The sequence below is a fragment of the Pongo abelii genome, chromosome 9 (genome assembly GCF_028885655.2).
Source record: "Pongo abelii isolate AG06213 chromosome 9, NHGRI_mPonAbe1-v2.0_pri, whole genome shotgun sequence".
In the NCBI taxonomy this organism is placed as follows: Eukaryota; Metazoa; Chordata; class Mammalia; order Primates; family Hominidae; genus Pongo; species Pongo abelii.
In genome coordinates this window covers 117,788,175-117,800,934 of record NC_071994.2, presented here as the reverse complement: position 1 = coordinate 117,800,934, position 12,760 = coordinate 117,788,175, and the positions used below count along the sequence as shown (strand labels likewise).

The 12,760-nt window shown below is 39.8% G+C and overlaps 2 protein-coding genes across 3 annotated transcripts in view; one reads left to right on the top strand and one right to left on the bottom strand.

Annotated features, from left to right (window-relative positions):
- The window catches only part of NXPE4 (neurexophilin and PC-esterase domain family member 4), a 94,041-nt gene that overhangs the window by 51,145 nt on the left and 30,136 nt on the right, over positions 1-12,760 (top strand). The window lies entirely within an intron of this gene.
- Positions 1-12,760, bottom strand: part of LOC100453368 (uncharacterized) — a 126,528-nt gene that overhangs the window by 109,224 nt on the left and 4,544 nt on the right. Inside the window, exons 2-5 of the mRNA XM_054525501.1 lie at positions 7,519-7,630; positions 5,492-5,575; positions 5,261-5,407; positions 357-482 (exon numbers count right to left, since the gene is read on the bottom strand). Coding sequence (XP_054381476.1) covers positions 357-482; positions 5,261-5,407; positions 5,492-5,575; positions 7,519-7,630 — 469 coding nt within the window. The remainder of the gene's footprint in view (positions 1-356; positions 483-5,260; positions 5,408-5,491; positions 5,576-7,518; positions 7,631-12,760) is intronic.

Sequence of the window (12,760 nt, the reverse complement as noted above, 5' to 3'; positions counted from 1 at the left end):
CAATACTTATTATCCACCATGTAAAAGGAGTTACCTAGGAGATGAGGCAATACTTATTATCCACCTGGTAATAGCAGTTACTAGGAGACGAGGCAATCTTATTATCCACCAGGTAATAGGAGTTACCTAAGAAACGAGGCAATACTTAATATCCACCAGGCAGTAGGAGTTACCTATGAGATGAGTCAATACTTAATATCCACGAGGTAGTAGGAGTTACCTATGAGACAAGGCAATACTTATTATGCACCAGGTAATAGGAGTTACCTATGAGATGAGGCAATACTTATTATCCACCAGGTAGCAGTGGTTACACAAGAGGCAATACTCATTAAACACTGGGTAACAGTGGTTACCCACGAGGCAATACTTATTATCCACCGGGTAACAGTGGTCACCCACCAGGCAATATTTATCATCCACCAGGTAACAGTCGTTACTTACAAGGCAAAACTCAGTATCCAGCAGGTAACAGTCATTACCTACGAGGCAATACTGAGTATCCACCAGGTAACAGTCGTTACCTGTGAGGCAATACTCAGTATCCACCAGGTAACAGTCGTTATCTAGGAGGCAGTACTTATTTTCCACCAGGTAACAGTCGTTACCTATGAGGCAGTACTTATTATCCACCAGGTAACAGTCATTACCTACGAGGCAATACTTATTATCCACCAGGTAACACTCGTTACCTACGAGGCAATAGTTATTATCCACCAGGTAACAGTCATTACCTACGAGGCAATAGTTATTATCCACCAGGTAACAGTCATTACCTACGAGGCGATACTTATTATCCACCAGGTAACAGTTGTTACCTAAGAGGCAATACTTATTATCCACCAGGTAACAGTTGTTACCTACAAGACAAGACTGAGTATCCACCAGGTAACAGTCCTTACCTACGAGGCAATACTCAGTATCCACCAGATAACGGTTGTTACCTATGAGGAAATATTTAGTACCCACCAGGTAACGGTCGTTATTTACAAGGCAATACTTATTACCTACCAGCTAACGGTCGTTACCTATGAGGCAATACCTATTATCCACCAGGTAACGGTAGTTACCTAGGAGGCAATACTAAGTATCCACCAGGTAACAGTCGTTACCTAGGAGGAAATACTTACTATCCACCAGGTAACAGTGATTACCTATGAGGCAATACTCATTATCCACCAGGTAATAGGAGTCATCTATGAGACGAGGCAATACTTATTATCCACCAAGTTATAGGAGTTACCTAGGAGATGAGGCAATACTTATTATCGACCAGGTAATAGAAGTTACCTAGGAGAGCAGGCAATACTTATTACGCACGATGTAATAGGAGTTACCTATGAGACGAGGCAATACTTATTATCCACCAGGTAATAGGAGTTACCTATGAGACGAGGCAATACTTATTATCCACCAGGTAAAAGGAGTTACCTATGAGATGAGGCAATACTTATTATCCACCATGTAAAAGGAGTTGCCTAGGAGATGAGGCAATACTTATTATCCACCTGGTAATAGCAGTTACTAGGAGATGAGGCAATCTTATTATCCGCCAGGTAATAGGAGTTACCTAAGAGACGAGGAAATACTTAATATCCACCAGGTAGTAGGAGTTACCTATGAGATGAGGCAATACTTAATATCCACCAGGTAGTAGGAGTTACCTATGAGACAAGGCAATACTTATTATCCACCAGGTAATATGATTTACCTATGAGACGAGGCAATACTTATTATCCACCAGGTAACAGTGGATACACAGGAGGCAATACTTATTACCCACTGGGTAACAGTGGTTACCCACGAGGCAATACTTATTATCCACCGGGTAACAGTGGTCACCCACAAGGCAATACTTATTATCAACCAGGTAACAGTCGTTACCTACAAGGCAATACTCAGTATCCAGCAGGTAACAGTCATTACCTAAGAGGCAATACTGAGTATCCACCAGGTAACAGTCGTTACCTATGAGGCAATACTCAGTATCCACCAGGTAACAGTCCTTACGTAGGAGGCAGTACTTATTTTCCACCAGGTAACAGTCGTTACCTACGAGGCAGTACTTATTATCCACCAGGTAACAGTCATTACCTATGAGGCAATACTTATTATCCACCAGGTAACACTCTTTACGTATGAGGCAATAGTTATTATCCACCACGTAACAGTCATTACCACCGAGGCAATAGTTATTATCCACCAGGTAACAGTTGTTACCTACGAGGCAATACTGAATATCCACCAGGTAACAGTCCTTACCTATGAGGCAATACTTATTATCCACCAGGTAACAGTCCTTATCTACGAGGCAATACTCAGTATCCACCAGGCAACAGTCGTTACCTACGAGGCAATACTTAGTATCCACCAGGTAACAGTCATTGCCTATGATGCAATACTTATTATCCACCAGGTAACAGTTGTTACCTAAGAGGCAATACTTATTATCCACGAGGTAACAGTTGTTACCTACAAGACAAGACTGAGTATCCACCAGGTAACAGTCCTTACCTACGAGGCAATACTCAGTATCCACCAGGTAACGGTTGTTACCTATGAGGCAATACTTAGTACCCACCAGGTAACGGTCGCTACTTACAAGGCAATACTTATTACCTACCAGCTAACGGTCGTTACCTATGAGGCAATACTTATTATCCAAAAGGTAATGGTCGTTACCTAGGAGGCAATACTAAGTATCCACCAGGTAACAGTCGTTACCTAGGAGGAAATACTTATTATCCACCAGGTAACAGTCATTACCTACGAGGCAATACTCATTATCCACCAGGTAATAGGAGTCATCTATGAGACGAGGCAATACTTATTATCCACCAAGTTATAGGAGTTACCTATGAGATGAGGCAATACTTATTATCCACCAGGTAATAGAAGTTACCTAGGAGAGCAGGCAATACTTATTATGCACCATGTAATAGGAGTTACCTATGAGACGAGGCAATACTTATTATCCACCAGGTAATAGCAGTTACCTATGAGATGAGGCAATACCTATTATCCACCATGTAAAAGGAGTTACCTAGGAGATGAGGCAATACTTATTATCCACCTGGTAATAGCAGTTACTAGGAGACGAGGCAATCTTATTATCCCCCAGGTAATAGGAGTTACCTAAGAGACGAGGCAATACTTCATATCCACCAGGTAGTAGGAGTTACCTATGAGATGAGGCAATACTTAATATCCACCAGGTAGTAGGAGTTACCTATGAGACAAGGCAATACTTATTAACCTCCATGTAATAGCAGTTAAATATGAGACGAGGCAATACTTATTATCCACCAGGTAACAGTGGTTACACAAGAGGCAATACTTATTACCCACTGGTTAACAGTGGTTACCCACGAGGCAATACTTATTATCCACCAGGTAACAGTGGTCACCCCCAAGGCAATACTTATTATCCACCAGTTAACAGTCGTTAAGTACAAGGCAATACTCAGTATCCAGCAGGTAACAGTCATTATCTAAGAGGCAATACTGAGTATCCACCAGGTAACAGTCATTACCTAAGAGGCAATATTCAGTATCCACCAGGTAACAGTCGTTACCTAGGAGGCAGTACTTATTTTCCACCAGGTAACAGTCGTTACCTACGAGGCAGTACTTATTATCCACCAGGTAACAGTCATTACCTACGAGGCAATACTTATTATCCACCAGGTAACACTCGTTACCTACGAGGCAATAGTTATTATCCACCAGGTAACAGTCATTACCTACGAGGCAATAGTTATTATCCACCAGGTAACAGTCATTACCTACGAGGCAATACTTATTATCCACCAGGTAACAGTTGTTACCTACGAGGCAATACTGAATATCCACCAGGTAACAGTCCTTACCTATGAGGCAATACTCAGTATCCACCAGGTAACAGTCCTTATCTACGAGACAATACTCAGTATCCACCAGGTAACAGTCGTTACCTACGAGGCAATACTGAATATCCACCAGGTAACAGTTGTTACCTACGAGGCAGTACTTATTACCCAGCAGGTAACAGTCGTTACCTACGAGGCAATACTTAGTATCCACCAGGTAAGAGTCATTACCTATGAGGCAGTACTTATTCTCCACCAGGTAACAGTTGTTACCTAAGAGGCAATACTTATTATCCACCAGGTAACAGTTGTTACCTACAAGACAAGACTGAGTATCCACCAGGTAACAGTCCTTACCTACGAGGCAATACTTATTATCCACCAGGTAAGAGTTGTTACCTACAAGACAAGGCTGAGTATCCACCAGGTAACAGTCCTTACCTACGAGGCAATACTCAGTATCCACCAGGTAACGGTTGTTACCTATGAGGCAATACTTAGTACCCACCAGGTAACGGTCGTTACTTACAAGGCAATACTTATTACCTACCAGCTAACGGTCGTTACCTAGGAGGCAATACTTATAATCCACCAGGTAACGGTCGTTACCTAGGAGGCAATACTAAGTATCCACCAGGTAACAGTCGTTACCTAGGAGGAAATACTTATTATCCACCAGGTAACAGTCATTACCTACAAGGCAATACTCATTATCCACCAGGTAATAGGAGTCATCTATGAGACGAGGCAATACTTATTATCCACCAAGTTATAGGGGTTACCTATGAGATGAGGCAATACTTATTATCCACCAGGTAATAGAAGTTACCTAGGAGAGCAGGCAATACTTATTATCCACAAGGTAATAGGAGTTACCTATGAGACGAGGCAATATTTATTATCCACCAGGTAACAGGAGTTACCTATGAGACGAGGCAATGCTTATTATCCACCAGGCAATAGGAGTTACCTATGAGATGAGGCAATACTTATTATCCACCAGGTAACAGAAGTTACCTATGAGACCAGGCAATACTTATTATCCACCAGGTAATAGGAGTTACCCATGAGACGAGGCAATACTTATTATCCACCATGTAAAAGGAGATACCTAGGAGATGAGGCAATACTTATTATCCTCCTGGTAATAGCAGTTACTAGGAGACGAGGCAATCTTATTATCCGCCAGGTAATAGGAGTTACCTAAGAGACGAGGCAACACTTAATATCCACCAGGCAGTAGGAGTTACCTATGAGATGAGGCAATACTTAATATCTACCAGGTAGTAGGGGTTATCTATGAGACAAGGCAATACTTATTATCCACCAGGTAATAGGAGTTACCTATGAGACGAGGCAATACTTATTATCCACCAGGTAACAGTGGTTACACAAGAGGCAATACTTTTTACCCACTGGGTAACAGTGGTTACCCACGAGGCAATACTTATTATCCACCGGGTAACAGTGGTCACCCACAAGGCAATACTTATTATCCACCAGGTAACAGTCGTTACCTACAAGGCAATACTCACTATACAGCGGGTAACAGTCATTACCTAAGAGGCAATACTGAGTATCCACCAGGTAACAGTCGTTACCTATGAGGCAATACTCAGTATTCACCAGGTAACAGTCCTTACCTAGGAGGCAGTACTTATTTTCCACCAGGTAACAGTCGTTACCTATGAGGCAGTACTTATTATCCACCCGGTAACAGTCATTACCTATGAGGCAATACTTATTATCCACCAGGTAACAGTCATTACCTACGAGGCAATAGTTATGATCCACCAGGTAACAGTCATTACCTACGAGGCAATAGTTATTATCCACCAGGTAACAGTCATTACCTACGAGGCAATACTTATTATCCACCAGGTAACAGTTGTTACCTAAGAGGCAATACTTATTATCCACCAGGTAACAGTTGTTACCTACAAGACAAGACTGAGTATCCACCAGGTAACAGTCCTTACCTACGAGGCAATACTCAGTATCCACCAGGTAACGGTTGTTACCTCTGAGGCAATACTTAGTACCCACCAGGTTACGGTCATTACTTACAAGGCAATACTTATTACCTACCAGCTAACGGTCATTACCTATGAGGCAATACTTATTATCCACCAGGTAACGGTCGTTACCTAGGAGGCAATACTAAGTATCCACCAGGTAACAGTCGTTACCTAGGAGGAAATACTTATTATCCACCACGTAACAGTCATTACCTACGAGGTAGTACTCATTATCCACCAGGTAATAGGAGTCATCTATGAGACGAGGCAATACTTATTATCCACCAAGTTATAGGAGTTACCTATGAGATGAGGCAATACTTATTATCCACCAGGTAATAGAAGTTACCTAGGAGAGCAGGCAATACTTATTATGCACCATGTAATAGGAGTTACCTATGAGATGAGGCAGTACTTATTATCCACCAGGTAATAGGAGTTACCTATGAGATGAGGCAATACTTATTATCCACCATGTAAAAGGAGTTACCTAGGAGATGAGGCAATACTTATTATCCACCTGGTAATAGCAGTTACTAGGAGACGAGGCAATCTTATTATCCACCAGGTAATAGGAGTTACCTAAGAGACGAGGCAATACTTAATATCCACCAGGTAGTAGGAGTTACCTATGAGATGAGGCAATACTTAATATCCACCAGGTAGTAGGAGTTACCTATGAGACAAGGCAATACTTATTATCCACCAGGTAATAGGAGTTACCTATCAGACGAGGCAATAGTTATTATCCAGCAGGTAACAGTGGTTACACAAGAGGCAATACTTATTACCCACTTCGTAACAGTGGTTACCCACGAGGCAATACTTATTATCCACCGGGTAACAGTGGTCACCTACAAGGCAATACTTATTATCCACCAGGTAACAGTCGTTACCTACAAGGCAATACTCAGTATCCAGCAGGTAACAGTCATTACCTAAGAGGCAATACTAAGTATCCACCAGGTAACAGTCGTTCCCTATGAGGCAATACTCAGTATCCACCAGGTAACAGTCGTTACCTAGGAGGCAGTACTTATTTTCCACCAGGTAACAGTCGTTACCTACGAGGCAGTACTTATTATCCACCAGGTAACAGTCATTACCTACGAGGCAATACTTATTATCCACCAGGTAACACTCGTTACCTACGAGGCAATAGTTATTATCCACCAGGTAACAGTCATTACCTACGAGGCAATAGTTATTATCCACCAGGTAACAGTAGTTACCTACCAGGCAATACTGAGTATCCACCGGGTAACAGTTGTTACCTACGAGGCAATACTGTATATCCACCAGGTAACAGTCCTTACCTATGAGGCAATACTCAGTATCCACCAGTTAACAGTCCTTATCTACGAGGCAATACTCAGTATCCACCAGGTAACAGTCGTTACCTACGAGGCAATACTGAATATCCACCAGGTAACAGTTGTTACCTACGAGGCAGTACTTATTATCCACCAGGTAAAAGTCGTTACCTACGAGGCAATACTTAGTATCCACAAGGTAACAGTCATTACCTATGAGGCAATACTTATTATCCACCAGGTAACAGTTGTTACCTAAGAGGCAATACTTATTATCCACCAGGTAACAGTTGTTACCTACAAGACAAAACTGAGTATCCACCAGGTAACAGTCCTTACCTACGAGGTAATACTCAGTATCCACCAGGTAACGGTTGTTACCTATGAGGCAGTACTTAGTACCCAGCAGGTAACGGTCGTTACTTACGAAGCAATACTTATTACCTACCAGCTAACGGTCGTTACCTATGAGGCAATACTTATTATCCACCAGGTAACGGTCGTTACCTAGGAGGCAATACTAAGTATCCACCAGGTAACACTCATTACCTAGGAGGAAATACTTATTAGCCACCAGGTAACAGTCATTACCTACGAGGCAATACTCATTATCCACCAGGTAATAGGAGTCATCTATGAGACGAGGCAGTACTTATTAATCACCAAATTATAGGAGTTACCTATGAGATGAGGCAATACTTATTATCCACCAGGTAATAGAAGTTACCTAGGAGAGCAGGCAATACTTAGTATGCACCAGGTAATAGGAGTTACCTATGAGACGAGGCAATATTTATTATCCACCAGGTAATAGGAGTTACCTATGAGATGAGGCAATACTTATTATCCACCATGTAAATGGAGTTACCTAGGAGATGAGGCAATACTTATTATCCACCTGGTAATAGCAGTTACTAGGAGACGAGGCAATCTTTTTATCCACCAGGTAATAGGGGTTACCTAAGAGACGAGGCAATACTTAATATCCACCAGGTAGTAGGAGTTACCTATGAGATGAGGCAATACTTAATATCCACCAGGTAGAAGGAGTTACCTATGAGACAAGGCAATACTTATTATCCACCAGGTAATAGGAGTTACCTATGAGAAGAGGCAATACTTACTACCCACCAGGTAATAGGAGTTACCTAGGAGAGCAGGCAATACTTATTATGCACCATGTAATAGGAGATACCTATGAGACGAGGCAATACTTATTATCCACCAGGTAATAGGAGTTACCTATGAGACGAGGAAATACTTATTATCCACCAGGTAATAGGAGTTACCTATGAGATGAGGCAATACTTATTATCCACCAGGTAATAGTGGTTACACAAGAGGCAATACTTATTACCCACTGGGTAACAGTGGTTACCCACGAGGCAATACTTATTATCCACCGGGTAACAGTGGTCACCCACAAGGCAATACTTATTATCCACCAGGTAACAGTCGTTACCTACAAGGCAATACTCAGTATCCAGCAGGTAACAGTCATTACCTAAGAGGCAATACTGAGTATCCACCAGATAACAGTCATTACCTCTGAGGCAATACTCAGTATCCACCAGGTAACAGTCGTTACCTAGGAGGCAGTACTTATTTTGCACCAGGTAACAGTCGTTACCTACGAGGCAGTACTTATTATCCACCAGGTAACAGTCATTACCTATGAGGCAATACTTATTATCCACCAGGTAACACTCGTTACCTACGAGGCAACAGTTATTATCAACCAGGTAACAGTCATTACCTACGAGGCAATAGTTATTATCCACCAGGTAACAGTCATTACCTACGAGGCAATACTTATTATCCACCAGGTAACAGTCGTTACCTACTAGGCAATACTGAATATCCACCAAGTAACAGTCCTTACCTATGAGGCAATACTCAGTATCCACCAGGTAACAGTCCTTATCTACGAGGCAATACTCAGTATCCACCAGGTAACAGTCATTACCTACGAGGCAATACTTATTATCCACCAGGTAACCGTTGTTACCTACGAGGCAGTACTAATTATCCACCAGGTAACAGTAGTTACCTACGAGGCAGTACTAATTATCCACCAGGTAACAGTCGTTACCTACGAGGCAATACTTAGTATCCACCAGGTAACAGTCATTACCTATGAGGCAATACTTATTATCCACCAGGTAACAGTTGTTACCTTAGAGGCAATACTTATTATCCACCAGGTAACAGTTGTTACCTACAAGACAAGACTGAGTATCCACCAGGTAACAGTCCTTACCTACGAGGCAATACTCAGTATCCACCAGGTAACGGTTGTTACCTATGAGGCAATACTTAGTACCCACCAGGTAACGGTCGTTACTTACAAGGCAATACTTATTATCTACCAGCTAACGGTCGTTCCCTATGAGGCAATACTTATTATCCACCAGGTAACGGTCGTTACCTAGGAGGCAATACTAAGTATCCACCAGGTAACAGTCATTACCTAGGAGTAAATACTTATTACCCACCAGGTAACAATCATTACCTACGAGGCAATACTCAGTATCCACCAGGTAACAGTCGTTACCTAGGAGGCAGTACTTATTTTCCACCAGGTAACAGTCGTTACCTACGAGGCAGTACTTACTATCCACTAGGTAACAGTCATTACCTACGAGGCAATAGTTATTATCCACCAGGTAACACTCGTTACCTACGAGGCAATAGTTATTATCCACCAGGTAACAGTCATTACCTACGAGGCAATACTTATTATCCACCAGGTAACAGTTTTTACCTACGAGGCAATACTAAATATCCACCAGGTAACAGTCCTTACCTATGAGGCAATACTCAGTATCCACCAGGTAACAGTCCTTATCTACGAGGCAATACTCAGTATCCACCAGGTAACAGTCGTCACCTATGAGGCAATACTGAATATCCACCAGGTAACAGTTGTTACCTACGAGGCAGTACTTATTATCCACCAGGTAACAGTCGTTACCTACGAGGCAATACTTAGTATCCACCAGCTAACAGTCATTACCTATGAGGCAATACTTATTATCCACCAGGTAACAGTTGTTACCTAAGAGGCAATACTTATTATCCACCAGGTAACAGTTGTTACCTACAAGACAAGACTGAGTATCCACCAGGTAACAGTCCTTACCTACGAGGCAATACTCAGTATCCACCAGGTAACGATTGTTACCTATGAGGCAATACTTAGTACCCACCAGGTAACGGTCGTTACTTACAAGGCAATACTTATTACCTACCAGCTAACGGTCGTTACCTATGAGGCAATACTTATTATCCACCAGGTAACGGTCGTTACCTAGGAGGCAATACTAAGTATCCACCGGGTAACAGTCGTTACCTAGGAGGAAATACTTATTATCCACCAGGTAACAGTCATTACCTACGAGGCAATACTCATTATCCACCAGGTAATAGGAGTCATCTATGAGACGAGGCAATACTTATTATCCACCAAGTTATAGGAGTTACCTAGGAGAGCAGGCAATACTTATTATGCACCATGTAATAGGAGTTACCTATGAGATGAGGCAATACTTATTATCCACCAGGTAATAGGAGTTACCTAGGAGATGAGGCAATACTTATTATCCACCAGGTAATAGGAGTTACCTATGAGACGAGGCAATCTTATTATCCACCAGGTAATAGGAGTTACCTATGAGACGAGGCAATCTTATCATCCACCAAGTTATAGGAGTTACCTATGAGATGAGGCAATACTTATTATCCACCAGGTAATAGAAGTTACCTAGGAGAGCAGGCAATACTTATTATGCACCAGGTAATAGGAGTTACCTATGAGACGAGGCAATACTTATTATCCACCAGGCAATAGGAGTTACCTATGAGATGAGGCAGTAATTATTATCCACCATGTAAAAGGAGTTACCTAGGAGATGAGGCAATACTTATTATCCACCAGGTAATAGGAGTTACCTATGAGATGAGGCAATACTTATTATCCACCATGTAAAAGGAGTTACCTAGGAGATGAGGCAATACTTATTATCCACCTGGTAATAGCAGTTACTAGGAGATGAGGCAATCTTTTTATACACCAGGTAATAGGGGTTACCTAAGAGACGAGGCAATACTTAATATCCACCAGGTAGTAGGAGTTACCTATGAGATGAGGCAATACTTAATATCCACCAGGTAGTAGGAGTTACCTATGAGACAAGGCTATACTTATTATCCACCAGGTAATAGGAGTTACCTATGAGACGAGGCAGTAATTATTATCCACTAGATAATAGTAGTTACCTATGAGATGAGACAATAATTATTATCCACTAGGTAATAGTATTTACCTATGAGACAAAAATTATTATATATGATTCTGTACTATATATGAGATAATTATTATGATTCTGTAATTATATGAGAGAATTATTATATATGATTCTGTAATTATATATTACATAATTATTATATATGATTCTGTAATTATATGAGATTATTATATATGATTCTGTAATTATATGAGATAATTGTTATATATGATTTTGTAATTATTATATATGAGATAATTATACATGATTCTGTAATTATTATATGAGATAATTATTATACATTATATAATCTATAATTTGTATATGAGCTTATTATATGTGGTATATCTATAATTTATATATGGGATAATATATAATCTATAATTTATAGATTATAGATTATATATTATAATTACAGATATTTATATATGTCTAATAATATATATTATATATTATACGTAATATTATATTGTATCTATTATATGTATTATATATATTATATATTATAGAATATATATTATATATATTATATATTATAGCTAATTGTATTATATTTAATTATAATATATAATATATAATTTATATATAATATATAATAAATATTTATATAAATTGAATATATATACAATATAATATATAATATATAATATAAATATATATAAAATATAAATATATATATAAATTTAAAAAGAACAAAATAACATCTTTTGCAGCAACACGGATGAAACTGGAGGGTATTATCCTAAGTGACATAACTCAGGAATGAAAGCCAAATACCACATACTCTCACTTATAAGTGGGATTTAAGCTATGAGTACCCAAAAACATACAGAGTAGTATAATGGACTTTGAAGACTCAGAAAGAGGGAGCGTGGGAAGGGAAATGGGATGAAAAATTACTTATTGGGTAAAATGTATGCTATTTGAGTGACAGGTACACTAAAACTCCAGACTTCACCATTATACAATTCATCCACGTAACCAAAAATCACTTGTGCCCCTAAAGTTATTTAAATATAATTAAGCAAATAGCAAAACAAAAAACAACAGTGTGACATTGATAGATTAAAACATGTACAGATGGCAACTTAAAATGTTCAAGTGGCAACATCGATCTGTTCGAAATGATAGACTATTTGGCAAATTATTTGGTATATGATATGTGGAAACTGAATCATTTCATGGAGAACTATATTTTCCCATTTGAGAAGGTTTTTAATTATTTTTACTTTTAATACATTTTTGAATTATAGAAAAGTTTCAAAATAGTATAGAGGATTCTCATATATCCTTCA